We start from the raw sequence: 21,737 nt of genomic DNA on the forward strand, positions 1-21,737 counted from the left end.
ATTAACATCTGTGATGCGATCCTTAAATGAATCTTCACTCCTTTCTCTCTCCGTCTTTCCTCTTTCCCATTCCTGCTTTCATACCAACATCATATTATCCTGGCAATCTATTCCTTGATTATTCACAGCTCTCTTTCAGCTCTCTTCCTGTGCTGTCAGCCATAACCTTCTAAGTCTGCATCTTACTGGTGCTAGAGATATAAATGAGGGTTCCTGTTCACTTACAGATAAGCGTCGAATCTTTACTATTGTCTAACATTTTTTAAAAAATCATTCAAAGAGGCAATTGCACAGTAAATTTTACAGAATATTACAATGCAGAATATTCTCCTAGTTTTTACCAGCAATCCAATTTGGACAAAGGAAGATTTTCCTTGTTTACTTGCTGCTAATCTTTTGGCTGGCCAGGGAAAATATTATACTATTGTGTCTGTTAATTAGAAATGGTTATTACCACAACATCCTGAGACATCAAGCTTAGAATTAAGAAGTGGCCAAAGAGAAAGAAAAAGTATATGCAAGTTTTCATTTAAAAGAAAGTGAAGCCATTCCTTTTGCTCAGAGTTTTTCATCGGGTAGGAATAAATACTTTGAATCACACATAGAGAGATGGGTTATTATTCCCTCTACCTTTTCCTATCCAGGAAAATATCTACTTTTCTTCTCTATTTTTTTGCTTTACTCTGAAGTCCAGTCAGCTGCCTTATTGACTGTTGTTGCATTATTGCTTAAAATAGGATAAAATGTTTCACTTATATTGCTTTTCCAAGAATAGACCTCTGAGCATTTCATCTTCATCAATTCAGCCTCATCATACTCCTATGAGACAAGCAAATATTGCCATGCACAATCCAGAGAGGGTAACCTGAGAACAGTGAGCTGCTGCTATCCTGGCATATAATCACAACAGAACCTGAGTTCTAGGCCTTATATTTTGGGCAGTAGGTAGCTTTTATTTGATCTTGTCCTTAATGGTAGAGACTAAGGTATGGAGAGGCAAAATAGCTAATGGCAGAGTCCAAGGTATGACTAGAAAATAGCTAAGAATTGAATGATAGTTACAGGAATTAGATTAGAGAAAGTCTAGTACATCTTGGATGAAGCTATCCTAAATCCATGGCTGAAGCACTGTAATTCCACTGTTGCAATTAGCAAAGGAAACTTGAACATGTATACGATTATCTGACTGGGTGGGGAACAAGGGATACTTGTTTTTCCTTAACACCAAACCATATCCATGTTGCAGCGCAAAGATATTTGCAAAACACAGACTCTACTTAAAGAGGATGTCATTGGTCATTTATAACTCACACACACACACATACACACACACATACAGACACAGGAAAGCGCTTAGTACAGTGCTTTGCACACAGTCAGCGCTCAATAAATACGACTGAATGAAAATACCATTGGCTCCACACATATGTATCTTTATATATCTGAAAGGAGACTTCCTGATTTTGCAAATATGAAACTGGATATATTTTGCACTGATTAATACATTTCATACAATAGCACTGCATGAGAGACAGCATTGATCCAAATACTCAGTGTTTAATCCTAAAAGCCTCACTCAGCTTTCTGCTCTTGAAAGTAACAAGGTAACTGACAATTTCTAAGGTGGAATTCCATTACCTGAAACAATTTTTCTGTCCAGATTCAACGTCTGCCTAAATGCTATAGCTGTTTAGGAGCCTCTGTAGGTTTTTGAGGTGTTTACATGACCTGCTCTTCAGTCTCTCCAATATATGAGGCAATGAGTTTCTAATTTCTAATCAGTCTAATCTAATTAAACTAAATACCAGGATGCAGCAATTCTACTAAAAACATAATTAAAAAATGTATGATAAAGGAAGTAGAAAAATGAGATAGGATGAGGAGAGGTGACATCAGTAGTTTCCTTTAGCATTTGTTTCCTGTTCCCTCATCTCTGTTGCTAATGGACCATGAAAACCAGCTGATTCCTCATGAATAGTTGAAAACAAATCTATTCTGTATAAAAACTAGTTGCTTTCAGTTGCCATATATTTTCTACTTACCTTCGCCCTTACTTTATAGATCTACCCAAGTGACATTTTAAGAATGTGAGTATTGCCTTTGCTGGATCATAATAATGACAGACTTCCGACAATGGCAAAATGAAATATGTTCCTTCTCACCTTGATATTCATTAACTCACTCCTATGTAAACTCCTTTCAGTATGGTTACATAGTGGATTATTGTTAAAATTATATATAAAAAACCTTCAAATCCTAAAGACTGTCAGCTATCCTTTTGAAATGAATAAGAGCATTATCCAAATTCATGCTATTATCATTCTGAGTGCTTTCACCTGAACTGGCTCATTTTGTCTTCATAATAATTAAATGTATTTTTCTCCATTTCACTGAGGAAAAAGAGAAGCTCTGACATTCCCAAAGTCACATACCAAGCCAGTGGCAGAACTGGGAATTGAACCCAGATCTCCTGCATCCCAGATGCTCATTAATCTATAGTGTTGTACTAACCCTCTCCTCCAATCCTAATAGCTATAAATTGGAAGTTTTCAACTCATTAATTTCACAAGCTGCAATTCTTCTTTATCCTCATCCCCAAATCTCTCTTCATATATCATCCGTTCCCAAACAGCTCTGCAAATCACTGACTTTACACCGGAGAATTTTGATATAGTTTTTGTGAAATTCAGATTATACACTTGGAATGGCGGTTAAGGAAGAGGAAGAAATAGTATATTTGGAGAGCTCCATAGTGAGTTTCAGTTTGCTAGAAACTGAGAAGATATTTTAGCTATTTAGTGGTAGCTAAAAGGACTAGAGTAACAGTTTAAAAAAACAAATAAGAAAGGCACTTATTGTAAAACCAATAAATTCATTTTGACATTGAGATTGAGGAAAGAGAATGAATAAATATCCAATTACAGACTCTAGGATGTTATAGTCTACTATGATGCTTTCCATTCACAGAGCTATTCTATCCAATGGCTTGAGTAATGATGAATTTTCAGTAATAAAGTAGACATATTAAATTGAGGTGTGCATGCCCTGACTTAAATATCAACATTGGGAAAGATAAGTTATATCCAGTGACACAACTACTCCTTAAAAGTTATATTAAATGAGCCATTTACTATATTGTACGTTTCTGTTCTGGCCCCAGAAAGATGAATCAGCACTACGCAAAGTCAACAATAAAATAGAAAAAAGAGGTTTCAATATAGGGTGAAAATTATATACTCAAAAACATAAAACAAAGCATGATTAAACATATTCAATAAAGGATAGCACCCATTTGTTTGATTCCAACATATCTGCTTCATTTCATTTAAGAATCTTCATTAATCATACGAAATAGAGATGTCTGTGTTTACATATACTAACCTAGAATCTGCTAGCAACAGTGAAAAGCATATATTTATCTGGCTGTTTGAACAGATTATTGGAAAATATTCTTTCACTACCTAAGAAACGAAAAGACTACTTAGTCTATTTTACCAAGTCAATGATTTGCCATACTCAGCTTTTTAATTTATGCCCATCTTATAATTGCATTCATCTAATGAATAGACATAAAAACTAGCAATAGGAGAATCCAGAGGCTGTTTGTGATTTGGGAGTTTCATAAGAGTCTTCTGGAAAATGTTGCAGAATCCAACGCCTTGTTTTAAAGTGGGACTTGAGACTTCAAAGGAGATGCTGAACAGCTCTTTCAAACATAATTATAATAAACTCATAGTTAAAATGTTATTACTTTTAATTATGTCAATAAAACATTAACTCATAAAGGCAATTTTCTATCCTTTGAGTGACATAGCACTGATTTTTCTCTTTTAACCTTGTTTCCCTTTTTTTGTTGTTAGCTAGCAGGCCCTGAACTTAATTGGTTTCCCTCATCCTCATAAAAATGATTTATTGTGAGTGTGGGGAGCATTTTACTGGGTTCTTGGGAGAAGTAGAGAGACAAATTAATTAGGTTTATTGCCTACCCTCAAGGAGCTTACAATTTAAGGGAGAAGACAATCCCAAAAATAATTAACAGTTTAACAATATAAATGAAGTATCAACAATTAAGCACAAGGAAAAAGTGCTATCTGCAAGAACCTCAGGCTATACAATCACTTCCTTTCACTCCAACCCACTCCACTCTTACCCTCTGGAAACAGGAAGTTTGTCCTTGTGTTCTAAAATTTAGGAGGTTCATTTTATATTTAATGCTTCCAGAAATCGAGAGCAGTTTAATGAATCTCTCCATCTTCAATATAATCCTTGTTACTTTTTTTCTTTAATTTTAGTAGGGAGAAAGTTTTAGGGGAGAAAAAATTGCACTGTAGCAAAACTGGGTCTAGTGCCCCAAGCATGCTCATATGGACAAACTCTCACGCATACAAATCCCATCTTCTGACCTTGAAGTTGCTGCACTCAAGGGAGCTTGGGTTGTAGGATTTTTAAGAGGCCTAGATCACCAGCTATGACCTAGCCAAAACATGTAGTGAAAAGACATGTTATGGCAGAATTTAATGTACTACTTTCCAAGCACTTAGTACAGTGCTTTGCACACAGTAAGCGCTCAATAAATATGATTGAATGAATAACTATAAAAAGCACACCTTGTAAATTGGTTCATAGAAAACAGATTTGCACATCTTTTAAGACACAGCACCCTTTTTCATTTTTTCAAATGGCTTACCATTTTTCCATTGCCCTTCTCACTGTCCTGTCACCATTCATTCTCTTTCAAACAACTCCCCATCATTTCTACTTTTCCATAATGCTTTTCCTATGCATTTCATAATTTGTGATTTTAAAAAATCATACAATCTTTCTGTATCCATTTCCCTTTATCCAACTTTTTCCCAAAGTCTATATAAACTTTGTATCCATGCTTTAAATATTCCTGGGTTTTTCCATTCTTATACTCTTCTTTTGGGCATGTTTTGTCTTTATTGCCTCCAACTTTCATTTTGTCTTTCACTCAATTTCCCATGTATCAGAAGTCAAATAACTATTTTCATGTTTTGCCCTGGTTCATTTTATTTAAATTAATGAATGTTTATTTGCTTTCTTCTTCTGTATATCCTTCTCAGTGGACCTACTACCTCCATTTCTTTAAAATCTCTTTATATAAAGGTCTTCTTTCATAGTTTGAGATCATGACATTATTTCTTTGGCAGTTTCACTGCACAGGTGCCTTTCTGGCACTGAACTGTCTTTTCATAGCTTTTCAAACTGTGGGGGGTGTTACTTCAAACTCTGTCCCCATCCTTTTTCCTTTGCTGCATTCTCAAAAAGTGTACAGATTGATCAGGACCACCTACTCCATATCTTTGTAGGACCAAACAAGTGGAAATAGGTTCATATGGTTTGTAGGAAAGAGTTTACAGGTTTATAGTGAAGTATTTAAACTGTGAGGGCAGGGATTGTCAATCAATCAGTGGTATTTTTTGAGCACTTAGTGTGTGCAGAACATTGTACTAAGTGCTTGGGAGAGTACAATATAACAGAGTTGGTAGACATGTTCTCTGCCCATAACTAGCTTTTGCCCAATCTAACTTGCAATAATAATACTTATGGTATTTGTTAAGAGCTTACTATATATCAACCACTGTTCTAATCACTGTTTACCCCAGTGCTTAGAAGAGTGTTTGACACATAATAAGCGCTTTATGAATACCATAAAAAAGTACTTTCTGAACTTTACAGTGAGAAATGAGCTGAACCAGTCCCTGCAGAAGGTTATAGAAATTCCTATCTTAGAAAAGAATGAACAATTAGCCAGGCACCTAGGCTGAACCAAGATTGATTACTTGGGGTTTCTTCCCCAGGGTTAGGCCTAGACTACTTGGGGGTCTCATCCTTTGCTATGAATGTAATGCATGTGCCAGACTGATAAAAGCATATGTGAATATTATTAGTAACGGGAATATTTTCAGTATGCTAGATATTCAAAATTTGGCTTTCTACAGTGGTAACAGATTCCACATAGGCGGTTACACTGTCTTATCCAATGCTTCCTGAGATCAGTGGTACACACAATGGAAGATAATTTGCTGGATTTAGAAGCTCAGTCTGTGGCTTTATAATAGAATATCTCCATATCATCTATTCAACAGAAGATACCGTTGTGCCATTCTCTGCTTTACCGGTAATATCACTGATCTTTGCATTCCAAAGCCTCAACTTTCATGTAGTCTTCTAAAATCTAACATCAACCTGATCTAGATGTTTTGGGATAAATGTCTAAAGCTTACTGAATTGATTTGGAAAACATGTTAGATTATTTCACTATTTGTTTTTTGTTGGGTTTTCTTTTTGATAGAGAAGTCTGCTCAGTGGAAATTTTAATGATCTAGAAAATATTATTTTGGGATAAACACTTTTCCTTGGAATGCATAGGCTTGGGGATACCAGATCTCCCTTCCTAGTTGAGGGGAGAATTTTCTTGGAAAGCATGGATGCTGTAGGAAACAAAAAAAGAGATTTCCCTAAAATAACCTGGGCAAAAAAGGATTGTTTGCCATGGGTTTCACCTTTTCCCATGATCTCAAACTCTATCAGTTCAAATGATTTCTCAATCACCTATAGCATTGAAGTGACTTTTTTGATATGAAAAACCTAAAAAAACACTACTCTAAGCTAAGTGCATGGGAGAATGAAGATCACACTCAACAGTGGCACATAAAGCCAATGAGACTATAACAGTGCCTGTTGTTGAGGAATGCTAGGCAAAAATGTCTCCCAAAATCTGTCTAACTCTAGCTAACTCTAGTGATGCATGCAGTTAGTCACAATGAGAGAGTGTCCCTGGTGCAACTCAAACCTGCTACTAAGCAATGCAAATGAACACATGAGACTGGGAGCCAGAAAACTTGGGTTCTAATCCCTGCTCTACAACCTGTCTGCTGTGTGACCTTGGGTAAGTCACTTAACTTCTCTGTGCCTCAGTTACCTCATCTGTTAAAAGGGGATTAGTACTGTAAGCCACACGTGGAACACAGATTGTGTCTAACCTGATTAGTTTGTATTTACCCTAGTGCTTAGTAACTTAATACTGTGCCTGGCAGAAAGAAATTACCTTAAATAAAATTGATCAGCTCCAAGACCCAAGGTGGGTGAGCAACTGAAACCAAGCACAATACAGCTGTGTATGCTTTCCTACTAGTTTCTTGCACTTCATTTGGCAATTTGCCGTATACTTTTCATACTGAAAGTTCAGGAGTTCTTTCACAAACTCAAACAAAAATCATCTCCTCTTTTTTAATTTAGGCCAATTTCCTTTTGTTTGCTCTTAACTGGGCAAGCAGAACTACTTAACATCTCCCAATTAAAACTATCATATACTTGAAAACAGTTATTTACCCTTGAGCATTCTCTTCTCTAGATGAAACCATCCCATTTACTTTTAGCCTTTCCTTTTGGGACTTTTAAACCATGAATGACTTTGGTTCCTGGATATGCTCCAGTTTACCTACATCTTTCCTAAGGCAAGGTGATGCAAACTGGCAACATGCTTCCCATAAGAGTCTAAACTATGCATCAATTTATTCAGTTGTATTTATTGAATAAATTACTATGTGCAGATCAAACAAAGAATTCGGAATTTATGCCTCTTGTGTGTTATGCTCCTGCTAAATATATGCCACTACAATGCTGTTTTTACAAATAATGCTGATTATATTGCTAATACAATTGGTCTGTTAGTACATAAAACAAATTCCAGGTCTTTTTGTGTTTTGACTGTGCCGAACCAGCCAAGTGCTTAGTACAGTGTCCTACACATAGTAAGCACTCAATAAATACCATTGAATGAATGACGTAAACTACTCTGCACTTGTCCTGATAAAACATCATCTTGCTTTTTTAGGGCTATGGAAGGTGAGATAAATGTGTGTGGGTGGGTGTAATATGGGCATGTTTACTATGCTACTGATTTAAAAAATCACTGAGAGGATTGTGAGTTACTGGTATTTATTGAATGCATTCTCTGTGCAGAGCACTGTACTAGCACTTGGGAGGGAACAATACAACAGAGTTGGTAGATTCATTCCCTACCCACAACAAGCTTACAGAATAAATAGGTAGGCAGATATTACTATAAATAGTTTATATAGAGTTCTAACAATTGAAATAAAGATTCAGAGTGTTAAGGACTATTACTGCAACCTCCAGGAGACTTTGGGAGGTCAGGAAGAGGTTATTTCATTTTTGTGTTTCAGTTCCTCCATTTGCAAAATGGGGATAATGATCATCTTTTCCATTGGTCAAAATCCCTATATGAACATCAAGAAAGAACTTAATATTTTGTAGCAGCTTCTAGCTGAAGAGATCAAAGTGTTACTAATTATTAGGATTACTGCTAACCTTACAATATGATGCCTATACCTGCAAAACAAAAAGTCTAAAATCCTTGGTGATTTGCTGCTCCAGTAAAGATCTTTAACTGTCTTGGTAACTGATAATGGAAGTCAGGTCGTTATATGTCACAATTTTATATTTCAGTTAATGTAATTTAGAAACCATTAAGAATGTCTCAACTCCCAAATGTTGTGGTTTGACGTTTCATAGCTTGCCACTAACTAGAAATATGTTCCCAAATGGAATTATACATTTACTATAGGTAAAGGCCATTTGGAGTTGTAATAAAAGAGTTAAGGGAACATGCATATAAATGATCCCTATTCTCCCTTTGAAGACTTAGCAGAAGCAATAATTATGCGAGGGAGATAAGGAAGATAATGTGTGAGAGAGAAGTAAACAGGCTTATAGTAGGAGTCAGGAAGTACCTTTGCAGAATGAATGGACTTGAAAATAGATCATGCAAGGATAGATGGCAGAAATAAAAGTTCAGGCACAAGAGGAAAAAGTAGCCATTGCGCTAGTTATCATTATTGGTATAAGGTTGTAAGTTGCCCCATTGAAGTTCTATGTAATTATAAATTGCCATTTACTACGGTGGAACAAAAAAACTGAATTTTTCAAGTGACTTGTTTTGTTCTGGATCCAGTACATTGAAAGAAAGAAAAAAATTATTTTTTATGGTATTCCTTAAGTGCTTACTAAGAGGTAGGCACTCTATTAAACCCTGGGGTAGATACAAGATTATCAAATTGAACACAGTCCATGTCCCGCATCGGGTTCACAGTCCTCATTTTACAAATGAGTAACTGAGGCACAGAGAATTTAGATGAGTTGCCCAAGATCACACAGCAGACAAGTGGCTGAGATTAGAACCCAGGTCCTTCTGACTCCCAGGCCTGGATGCTATCCACTAGGTAACACGCTTAACTTATGGGATGTGACCTTCTAAATGAATGCTCTGTACCTTACATTCCAATTTGTTCTTTCATTTTGTATTGTAGTGATGAGAGAGAATTTACATTTTGTTTTATTCTTTTTGCCCTGAGAAATCCAAATTCCAGTTTTTCCACCTCTAGCTATTTATACCTAAAATCACTTACTGCAATATAAATTTTTTAGAGCAAGATTAATAATATTTTGGGTTCTTTTTTATTGCTTTAGCAGATTTCTACTGAAAAGTCAAGTGAGTGGAGCCTCTCATCAAGAATGATGAGTCCCTCAGTATATTCCAGATGCTTTTCAATTTTATAAAGGTCACGCTATATCCTCACACTGAATGGACAAAATTTATTTACAATAACGTAAAACTTCCCTAGAATCTGTACCAAGGAATTGATTATTGTACTTGTCACCTCTGCAGAACCATTCCCATTAGCTCCTTCCTGCCAGTCTCACTGGGACAATGAGTGCAGAGAATGAATAGACAGGTTGAGGAGCAGTGAAGGACATGTGTAATCTTCAACTATGATCACCAGCTCCTATAAGAACCAGGACTAGAACCCAGGCCTCCTGTTTCCACAGAGCAGGGACCTTTCAACCAGACTATCAGCAGGAAAAAACAAAACAAAAAAAACTTAAGAGTAAGCTTAAGAATAATGGTAACTATTGAACACACACCTGGTGCAGTGCAGCATAATAAGCACTTGGAAAAGTAGAGCAGATGGAAAAGATATGTTTCCTGCCCACAAAAGGTTTATGCCTTAAATATATGCCCTAAAATGCCTATGTAATGGTTGTCATGAATAACTACCATTCTAGACTGTGAGTCCACTGGGGGCAGGGATTGTCTCTATTTGTTGCTGAATTATACTTCCCAAGTGCTTAGTACAGTGCTCTGCACACAGGTAGTGCTCAATAAATAAGACTAAATGAATGAATGAACTGCCCAACACTTTCAGACAGGGAAACGGCTTCAAAAAAGTTGTTAAATGTGTACTAAAAATAAGTTGGGGATGAAATGTTTCATATGTATAATTAATTGAATAATCAATCATATAGAGTGCTTACTGTGTGCAAAGCACTCTTCTAAGCACGTGGGAGAGTACAGAATAACAGTGTTAGTAGACATGAGTGCTCTTTTTCATAATTAACTTAAGAAAAAGGCACCATGTATTAACAAACTGAATATCTGTCTTTACAATAGAAATGGGCTTCAATGTCTAACTAAGTAAAGGGGAAGGGAGATGCTTCATCCAAGGTAAACTTTTGTTACAAAACCAGAGTTTTTTTAAAAGTCAGAGAATAGGGTAAGAAATACCAGTATTAAAATGAAATAGACCTATTAGACTGTGCTATTCCCCTGCTTGTTTGTGCTCATCAGGCTTCCTTGCATGTTATTAACTACTGTCACTGCCTCTACTTTTCTCTAAGTATCTCAATTCCTTTGTATCTTTCTTTTGGTCTAATATTAGTCTCTCTGCCCCACCCCTGCTCACAGCCACCAAACATAATTTGGCCATCGACCTTGCCCCAGTGTCAAGAATGCTTTAAGGAACCAGGAGATGGTTGTCTTCCTTAAAATACATTCATTTTATAATGATGACTTCTTCACCTTGGTCTGCAAAGATCCTCAAGTCTCCACTAAACTAAAGAGTCCGTCTCTAGATCCCACATCCCACTCGAGCCATTTTTCCATCTCCCTGCTCTCATTCTAGTCTAAACTCCTTGACTGGTTTATATCCAACTTCTGCATTCACTTCCTCTCCACTAACTCTCTTCTTGACCCGACTACTCAGTCCCAGCCAGCCATGATGTCATGAGAGAGTTTTAGAATCTTAATAAGCTTTACAGGGTAACCAAATTTACTAAGCACTTTGCAGAGACCAGGTTTATTGATGGTGTCAAATATTAATGTAGGGTCAGTGACAATAGTACGGTCTTGGTGCCATCTCCTGCATTTTCCTAGTTCTGACATGCTGCTGTGAGAGCATGCTGTGTTGAGATCTGAAGCTATACTGTGATTCCGGGAGTGTTTGGTCAGTGATGTTCTTTCATTCATTCATTCAATTGTATTTACTGAATGTGTACTGTGTGTAGAGCACTGTACTAAGCACGTGGGAGAGTACAATACAATAATAGACATTCCCTGCCCACAATGATATTCTCTAGTAACCAATCCAGATGTTAGGATCTTTCTGGCATTTGGGAATAATGAGACATTTCAATTATTATCCTAATAATAGCTTTTATCTTTCTTATGAGTTTCTGTGGCACTTCCTCAGTATTCCACAGGTTGAGGAACCGCTGTTTTAAATATTTGTTTTAGCATTAAGTCCCTTCTTCTTAAACTGTGGGCCTCTTGATCAATTGACTCTGTCCGATTAGCTAATATTGCATGTATTCCTGTAGGTTAGTGTAGTGTTTTACACATTGTAAGTGCTTAACAAATATGCTTTTTTAAAACTGTATTCACTAAGCATTTAATATGTCAGGCACTGTACTAAGTGCTGGGGGTAGACACAAGCTAGTCAGGTTGGACACAGTCCATGTCCAACATGGGGCTCACAATCTTAATCTCCATTTTACATTTGAGGTAACTGAGGCACAGAGAAGTTAAGTGACTTACCCAAAGTCACATAGCAGAAAAGAAGAGCTGGGATTAGAACCCAGGTATTATAATTATTATGGCCCCCCAACATGCTTGTAGATCTTAACAAATTATGTCATCAGATAGAGGTGCTTTTTCATGACTCTAATCACTATAGTGACTTTGTCAATAGTTAGGACAATGCCATGTCTTTGCATTTTAGAAGATTTTCTATACTTTAAAAGGCTTCATCTTCAATGCTAGAAGGTGGGTTGAGGAAAATATTAAAGTATTAGAGATGTGCTAGCCTGTTTACAGATGTTCTAACAACCATAAATTTTCACATCCACAGTAGTGGGCTTCCTTACTATTAAAATGCATTACAATATTAAGAAATTACTGTAGGTAGTAAGTAATCTATATGTATAGATCACTATCTCTTATTATTGCAATATATACATATAGGTATGTATAAATATACAGGTACAGATATATACATGTATATATAGATATATAAATATAGATACCAATCTATTTGTCCCCTTTCAGACAAACCCAAGGTCCCAGAAAATACAGGCTACTGAAGTCTGAGCTCTTGCTGAAGGAGAGAGACCAAGGTCTCTTGCAAGCACACAGTTATTGACCAATGCTCACCCTGAATGGTAAGGAATCAGAAAATGTTCCATACTTTATTTTCAAGGGCATGGTATGTGAGAGATTCTCTCTTAGTGAAACTCACACTCAGGGACACAACCCCACCATCAGCAGCATAGCCTTTGAATATGACTGCTCTACCATTAAATTAAATATCATACTCTTCAAAAACTAAGTTTCAGTATACCATTTCTCTCTCTCTTCCTTCTTAACCTATGCCAAAGCTGTTTGTCTTCTCAGAGACAATGGAAGAAGCACAAAGAAGTCATGTGGAGCTAAGAAATGTAATTCTAACTCTAATACTAACTGTTTATCCCCTCTCACTCTTAACCAAACCCTCTATTGCCCAGTAATGAGACATTTTCACTTTGGAAATGCACTTCTTTTTCTAGATTTGAGGTCCCAGAGAGCTAAAAATGTTTGGGAAAGCTCTGCATTCCTTTCTTGGAAAAGAGCCACACTATCAGTACAACACCTGCACAAGATGACTGAGAATGGGTGGAGGGAGGAGAAGAGGAGGGGTTGGTATTACTTTGACTCAACTCAAGAATTCAAAGGAATCCTGACAGTTGTGACTAAAGCTGAAGAGGGTGGTCACATTGAGAAAAGAGACGACCACCCGAGTTTTGGAAGAGCCAAATTATATGGTATCTGTTGCAGAAACAGGCTATGAAAGGGCAGGAATGAGGGAGACTTTGTGTTGGTAATTGTTTTGTTTAATTCCAGAGGAAGAGTACAGATGTGTAGAGAACTGTGGAATTGTGTAGAATGTAAATAGTGAAGAGTGTAATCACCAAATCCATTTCCCTGAAAATATCACCCTAATACTCTAATGACCAACTTGAGGTGCTGAACAGAAGGTGGAGGGTTAAAGGATAATGAATTATTAGTTTGTCACTAGAGTCTGACTCAGCTATAGAGTTTTATTTGTTGGGAATGTATTTGTGAGAACTCAGAATTCAAAATGGTAACAACTACTGGATGCAGCAGTGACCGATCAATTGACAAATCTCCAGCTCTAATATTATAGCAGCACTATCCGTTCTTGAAAGAAGCAGCATGGCATAGTGGATAGAGCATGGGCCTGGGAGGCAAAAGGTTGTGGGTTCTAATCCTGACTCCGCTACTTGTCTGTTGTTTGACTGTGGGCAAGTCACTTCACTTCTCTGGGCCTCAGTTACCTCATCTGTAAAATGGCGATTAAGACTGTGAGCTCCACATGGGACAGGGACTGTGTCCACCTTGATTTCCTTGTATCCACCCTAGCACTTAATACAGTGCCTGGCACAAATTAAGCGCTTAACAAATACCATTATTATTATCATTTTGCCAAAACATCCAGTCATCTTCACTGAAACATAGATGTCTGACCCTATCTACAGAATTGCAGTGGCATATCTGCACATGTAAAATCATCTGGGAATGTACTGGAATGAAACCCTCTTAAAATTCTGCTGGTCAGGTTTTAACATTTACAAAACTGTTTGTGTATATAATTTTCAAATTATCTAAAAAATTTTCCAGTTCAGTTTTTAATAGCTGGTCTTTAAAAAAAATCTTAAGAAGGTTTTAGTATATCACATAACTAATCCTCAAGGAAGATGTCTGTGAAGTAATAAAGGCCCCGCTGAAGTTAATATTGCCAGAGTATCAAAACTGTTACTCCATTTTCTGTTAACTAAATATAATCTGAAATTGCCTAATATTAATCTGCAATGTTTCTAATGCTGTGTAAGTGAGCAGGTACTTTATTTTGATGAGTGAAGGACTTGTACTAAGTGGAGGTTGGGAATGAATTTGAGAAAAGTTAGATTTAAGTATAGTTGGATAAAGAGCAAAATTCACAAATCAGTTTGGGTGTGTTGTCATTTCTAGATGGTGACTATCTCCAGGGAATAATAACAGTGTTGAGTGTAACCACAGAGTATTTTACAGAACTCTCTGGTTATGCACATACTGTACATTAAAATTACAGGCAACGCTTCAGCTTTTCTGCTTAAGCTACTCCCTTTGTTTTTCATGAAAGTTGTGAATTTTCTTTAGTAGAGGAGAAATACTCTGGGGAGAGAAACTAGAAAACCTTTGGTCTGTAATGAGTTCACGCACCCTTCTAATTCTTTGACCTTTTTACAGTTAATACCTATGGCCTTTTCTGCTTATTCATATTCTTGTCAAAAAAGAAACAGAAATTAAGTTCCTGAAATAAATCCTAGTACCACTTTATCTGTAATAATCTGTTTTCATTCAGTACAGGAGAGAAACTATTTGAAAGCCTTATGGAAAGTGCCAAGAAAATGGATGTAATGGTTATTTAGTGTTCATTTTATCAAAGGCACTGGCTTTTAAAATTAAAATATTTTATCTTGGCAAAAGTACTACAAGGAGAAATATTTCGAAATAATAATTAGGGAGTCAATCTCTAGTGACCTACTCTTTTCTGGAAATTTAAGAAAAGTTCCCCAGTTTCTAAGCTGAGTCAAAAGTATAGGTGTGATATGGCTTAATGTACTGTAGATAAATTGTGAGAAGCAGCGTAGCTTAGTAGAAAGTGCACAGGCTTGGTAGTCAGAGGTTGTGCGTTCTAATCCCACTCCACCACTTATCAGCTATGTGACTTTGGGCAAGTCACTTAACATCTCTGAGTCTCAGTTACCTCATCTGTAAAATGAGGATTTAAGACTGTGAACCCCACATGGCACAACCTGATTACCTTGTATCTACCCCAGTGCTTTGGACAGTGCTTGGCACATGGTAAACGCTTAACAAATACCATCATTGGGAAGTAGCATGGCTTAGTGGAAAGAGTACGGGCTTGGGACTCAGAGGACATGGGTTCTAATCCCTGCTCTGCCACTTGTCTGCTGTGTGACCTTGGGCAAGTCGCTTCACTTCTCTGGGCCTCAGGTCCCTCATCTCTAAAATGGGGATGAAGATTGTGAGCCCCACACGGGCAACCTGATTACCTTGTATCTACCTGAGCACTTAGAACGGTGCTCGGCACATAGTAAGCATTTAACAAATACCTCATCATCATAACTTCACAAATCAGACCCTTAATCCTAAATAGAAGCCAGTGACTGATATAATGAAAGAACTCACAATTGAAACTGACCATCACACTACTGTCCTTTTCAAAAGACAGCCACAATTTCGATTAGGGGTATTCAATTTCTACACCACTTTTCCAGATCTCTTAAGGTTCAGTAATATCACCAACCCTAGTGTTAGTGATATTTATCTGAGCCAGTGTAAATTTTCCTTCACCGAAGAACACTGGAATTCAACTTTAACAAGTGCTTCCTCAAAAAAAATAAAGTTTTTAACACCAACAGGGCACCTCAGGACTGGAAACCTTTGCAGGTAAAACCCTTTAAGTGATCACCAACACACTCTGCTTTTCGTAGAAAACTCTGTCTTGGATAAAGACAAATGTGCTAACCTTGGATATTTACTTTTATTTTGGTTAAGGCCATAAGGCAATATCATAAAATAAATTCCAGTCACCACACAATGGAAAGATTAGACCTTAGCAGAAAGTCAAACTGAGACATAATTTGTAAAGCCAAAAGTAAATGACCTTTAAGTTTAGAATTTTATGGGAGATAACTGAGGTCAATACTGAAGTCAGGAAACAAGATATTCTCTGAAAAGGGAGGGATATATTTTTCTAGAAGGTCCTAGGAAAGTTGCTTTGTTGGTAAGTGTATCTGTAATTTAAAGACTTTAATAAGCCATCCAGTGGAGTAGATAGGATAAAAGAATCTAGATATTTTTCATATTTTTAGAGAAAATAACTCCAAAATGATGTTGCTAGAATGTTGTTAGATCAAAATCTTTTTACTCTAACTTTCACAATTTGGGAATCATCTTTGCAGTCAACTCCACCTTCCCCCATTCTATGGAAATGTTCAGAGTCCCAAAGTCCTTGTACATGCAGTGACTAAAGAATGGAGATTTTACATACCTTCAATTGGTTTGGGTACAAAATGTGATGAAGGTTTGGTTTTCTTCACTCTGTTTCCCTTCATAATTTGACCTTCTTTATTGAGCCCAAGAAACCAGGCTCTTCCAGATTCCTGTTGTCGGTAGAGCGTGGAAGAATAGATGACATAGTAGTTTTCAAACACAGATTCCTTAAATTTGCACTCTGGTGTGAAAATATCCTGTAGAGATATAGAAAGAAAGATAGAGAAGGGAAAGAATTGACGATGATCATTTAAACCTGACATTTCTGAAAGACATCTGGTGAGGGAAAAATGAACGCTAAATGAGGAAGTTCAGAAGTTCAACCCAATTCAACAATTAAAATTTTTAAAACGTAGCATTTTGGGATTCCAATATTCATTGAAAGCAATATATACATTTATAAGGTATTTTTATCCCGCCCCAATCATATGATACTCAAGGTTTTTGTTTTATACCTCTTGTTGGGGTAAAGGTGAATTGTTCTCTTTATTGAAGTATGTATTTACTTACTACGTGTATGTCAAACACCTAAGCACTGGGGTAGTTGTAAGATAATCATTTCACAGACTATGTCCTATATAGTGGTCATAGAGAAACAGCATGGATTACTCTCCTCCCATCCAAAATGGAATCCCCTGACACCTCCATGACAACAGGTAAACATTCCAGGCCAATTCTGTAAAGGGATAAGGAATCTTTGCCCTAAATTAAGCAGAAAAACACAAAAAGGAAATGGCTGTCACCAAAGTCCAGCTTGGTTACTTGCAAATTAAAATAAACACAGATGGCAAGTGCAATTTTCCTGCCCTTTTATTCTATGAAATATTTTCTCCCCTACAACCATCCTAATTCTGGACAGAATATCCATGGAGAATCAGAAAGGACACTGGTTACCTGAAAGAGAGGCAAAATGAATAAAATATACAGTTGACCTGAAATAGTTGAATTTCAGGAGTTCTTTCCCAGCTAATTGCTTTTATGCTGCTATGTGGAACTGACTAGGTTGGTATTAGTAAACTTTAGGAAGGGATAGAGAAATTATTTTACTGATATAAAGCAGTGCCTAAGAAAAAGTTAATATTTAATGTGATTCTAAAATTAAGTGCTCAAATATTTTTTAAGAGAATAGGAATATAAATGTTGTATTGGACATTTATGCTTTTAACATAATGAAAAATGTTCATGTACATTATAAATTCCCTGTGGTGTTGCCAATCGCCAACTAGTTCACTTGGCTAGAGAACCGAGGGGAGTGATTTCAGATAATGAAGAGGGCCCAAATAATTTCACATTCCAATGGACAAAGAACAGAAAATAATCAGTCACAGTTCATGACAGGCAAAGTTTTTTTAGTTCCAAGTATTGGAATATGGGGGTCCTGCACAACTTTCTCCTATTTTGTCTAAATGAAATATATCTTCAAGACAATCTGGATTTTATGCATCACTCCAAATGTGACAGTTCAAGGATTTTAGATCAGGTCACCTATGTTTATGCTCTCTTCCTTTCCTGCCGGGTTAATGAAGTTGTTAGTGGTAGATGGGGTGGAATTTGGGGCAAAAGAGAAGGGTGATAACCATATACTCCCAAGAAATCACTGGAAAATTGGTAACTATAGAGATAGTTGAAGGAGATTTGTTTGAGTTAGGATGCTAAAGGCAGATCGTAACATCCTTTATACCCTAGAAGTGTATGGTAATCCCTGAGTTCCATTAGAAGTGCCAGATCAACTCTGCGGGAGCTAGAATTATATTTTCTATTATCACTGTATGCTCACAAGCACGTAATAGAAATGCTCCATAAATACCTATGAGAAGAAGGACTAAGATGATCTTGTTAACGATACTATAAAGTCAAATCTGCTCTTTAATGATTGACAGGAACTTGCAAAAATCTTTCTTTCTGACAACAAAGAATTCTAAATAGGTCATGGGGGAAACTTCTGGAGTACAGTCCATCCTTATAGTGTCAAGAAAGTAACTAGAGCGGGAGCAATGGCAGTGAGAAAGGTAAAGTTCGCCACATCAACTTCAGCTTTTTTCTATATGCTTCACTGGATTTTCTAGTCTACTGGTGTCTGCTTAGGTGCCACCCCAGCTGCCTCCACCATGGCTGCAAATTGAATTTTAGGCAGCTGCTCTGCGGGTTAGTTGGAAGGTGGCGAAATTTTATGATCACCCTGCCTAATGCCTGACGTTTAGTCATGAGGCTTGAATGCACTTTTTAATGTGTAATTACATTTGTTCCAGGATTCAAGCCCTAGGTTCTAGCCTACAAGAATTAATTTTATGCTCTGGCTGGGTGCAGATCAGGACAATCCCCTCATACTTTCATGGCACTGTTCTTGAAAATGGATTCATCCAGAGCTCTCAACAATGATCAGGGTTATCATATGCATCCCAAAGTGCTTTTTTGAGGTTATATAAAGTGTGTTTGGGATGACAATAAATCTGATGGGTAATAGATGCAGGCAGGCTTAGAGCCAAAGGAAATAAAATTGAACAGAAAGCCCAGAGCTTGCTTCAGTGCATATAATGAAGGCAAAGTGAATCATTAGAACAATAAAGATGTTTTATAAAAAGAGGACAAGTAAAGAGTAATGCCATGTCTGATGAACAATCCTTTCATTTAGTTAAAATGTTTTCTTTTGACTAAAGCGATTTCAATGAAGCCTTTCGTGATGCTTTAAAAGGGTCATTTCAATTCCATAAAACGTTCATATTTAATACCCAGACCATCCAAAAGCTCCTTTGCTCTCTTACTGAATTGGTACCCATGCACTTTAGCTCCCTTTCCAAGTACTGTTTCCTCGACATTTAAGACAAAATCATTCTTGAAGCACAACAGTGAAGGATTTCCATATGAACACAAGTATATTTACATTGTTTTCTTACTAATGGTTATCTTCCAACTTTCAAAAAAGAATGTCCAAAATCATGTAAGAAAGTTCTTTCTTATATATTATTTAAGGTAAATCACTTGTCAGCTGTGTGACTGTGGGCAAGTCACTTACTTCTCTGTGCCTCAGTTCCCTCATCTGTAAAATGAGGATTAAGACTGTGAGCCCCACGTGGGACAACCTGATTCCCTTGTGTCTACCCCAGCGCTTAGAACAGTGCTCGGCACATAGTAAGCGCTTAACAAATACCAACATTATTATTATTAAATCTAAAAACAGCATGATATGTAGACCATAAATGCTGTTTGGGGAACAGATCAATGGTCCATCCAGCTCAGAATGACACCTCTGAATGTGACAATGGGTTGTTTGAGGGAATTGTACAACTGTTGTCCTCCTTGACCTTCTAATGTGTAGAGATATATGATATACCATTCATAACACAAAAAGTAGCATAGCATAGTGGATAGAGCACAAGCCCAAGAGACAGAAGGTCTTGGGTTCTAATCCCAGCTCTGCCACATGTCTGCTGTGCAACCTTGGGCAAGTCACTTAATTTATTTGTGTTTCAGTTACCTCATCTGCAAAATGGGACAGGGCCCATTTGGAAAAGAGACTGTGTCCAACCTGATGAACTTGTATTTATCCCAGCGCTTAGAAGAGTGCTTGATGTATAGTTAGTCCTTAACAAGTACCATTGTTATTATTAACATCTATCATCCTAACTCTCACTCTATAATGTAACATGACCCAAGTTATACCATCCTATCTTTCCAACACATTTTGCCCCACCTCAGAATTTCTGCAACCTTCCTTTACACCTTTGTACATTTCAATTTGCATAATCTGCTATTTAGACACTTCTTTCATTTATCTTTAATTATTATTTGTCATTTGCCATGCTAAATTGCAAACTCCTTGTGGGTGGGGATCATGTTTCCTACATCTATCAACTATTCCAAGTACCCATTAAAGTGTTCTTCACACAGCTGGAGCACAATGAATTATATTGATTGAGATGTTCATTGAACAATCTGATCGATGGCAATGACGATGAGGGTGGTTATAATAGAATATGAAGACACTTTATGAATGTAGGATGTTGGTTTTAACCCAGAAGGATCAGTAAAATGACTTCCCCAAGGTTACAGGATTTTAAGAAAGAAAATGACATGGAAAATGCCATTTGCTGTTCTTCCCTTAGTTCTAGATTTAAGATATTTCTATTGACTAGTCCATTGGTAATTTATCTACCTGTCAAATAGCTATATGATATATCCCCTGATTGAAAATGCACAATCCCTTTACTCCTTTCAGCATTGTCCAAAGGAAAGAGTATTCCAGTGGAACAACTTTAAGATGGCTGCAGCAGAGTAACTTGGCACCACGGACATTACAGCTCAAACACACTGATGGAATAATAATTGTGGTATTTGTTGAAGCGCTTACTATGTGCCAGGCACTGTACTAAGTGCTGGGGTAGATATAAAGTAGTCAGGTTGGACACAGTCCCTGTCCCAAATAGGCCTTACAGTCCCCATTTTACAGATGAGGTAAATGAGGTTAAACAGGGAACTGAAGTAACTTGTCCGAGGTCACACAGAAGACAAATGGCAGAGCTGGGATTAGAACCCATATCCTTCTGGCTCCCAGACCCATGCTCTATTCACCTCTGCCTATAATTAGTATCTTGTGGTTATGTACAAATCTATCTTTAATTTACTGTAATGTCTGTCTCTCTGCTAAGCTCCCTGTCTACAACTGTCTACAACTACGCTTTTGTACTGTATTCCTCCCAGAACTTAGTACCATGCTCTGCACACAGTAAGTGCTCAACAAATATCATTGATTAATAACTAATATCCTTCACAAGGCTCAGGAGGGAAAATGAAAAAAGACATGAATAGAGTTATGGAGACAAGGAGTCTCCTGAAAGAATCAGGAATAATGAGGAGAAAGTAAAAGGACAGAACAGGAGTGGGGGTTGTTTGGGCCCATCCAGGAGGGCAGAAAATCACTTGGTTGCATCGGGAGGGAAACAGGGAGTGAAGGAAGTTGGGTATTGGGAAAGGCAGTAATGGAGAAAGGAAAAAGCAGAAACGGGCAAGGCATTTAGACTGTGAGCCTAATGAGGGACAGGGATTATATGCAACCTGACAATCTTGTATCTAATCCAAAACTTAGTAAGTGCTTGGCACAGAGTATGAGCTTAACAAATGGCATTATCTATATTGTTGCCTCTCGAAATTACCTAGGGAACAGGGCTCTCTTCACCGTTTGCATCTCACAGGCACCCTCCAGCCCTCCAGGGTTGGAATGAAAAATGAAGGATGCCGC

General features: G+C 37.2%; 1 protein-coding gene across 5 annotated transcripts in view; it reads right to left on the reverse strand.

Moving 5' to 3' along the window:
* The window catches only part of FGF12 (fibroblast growth factor 12), a 443,674-nt gene that overhangs the window by 4,704 nt on the left and 417,233 nt on the right, over positions 1 to 21,737 (reverse strand). For all 5 annotated transcript variants that reach the window (XM_039912529.1, XM_007668958.3, XM_029069513.2 and 2 more), the window contains one exon: positions 16,500 to 16,698. In XM_039912529.1, the coding sequence (XP_039768463.1) occupies positions 16,500 to 16,698 (199 nt within the window). The remainder of the gene's footprint in view (positions 1 to 16,499; positions 16,699 to 21,737) is intronic.

Source organism: Ornithorhynchus anatinus, chromosome 7 (assembly GCF_004115215.2).
Source record: "Ornithorhynchus anatinus isolate Pmale09 chromosome 7, mOrnAna1.pri.v4, whole genome shotgun sequence".
Taxonomy (NCBI): domain Eukaryota; kingdom Metazoa; phylum Chordata; class Mammalia; order Monotremata; family Ornithorhynchidae; genus Ornithorhynchus; species Ornithorhynchus anatinus.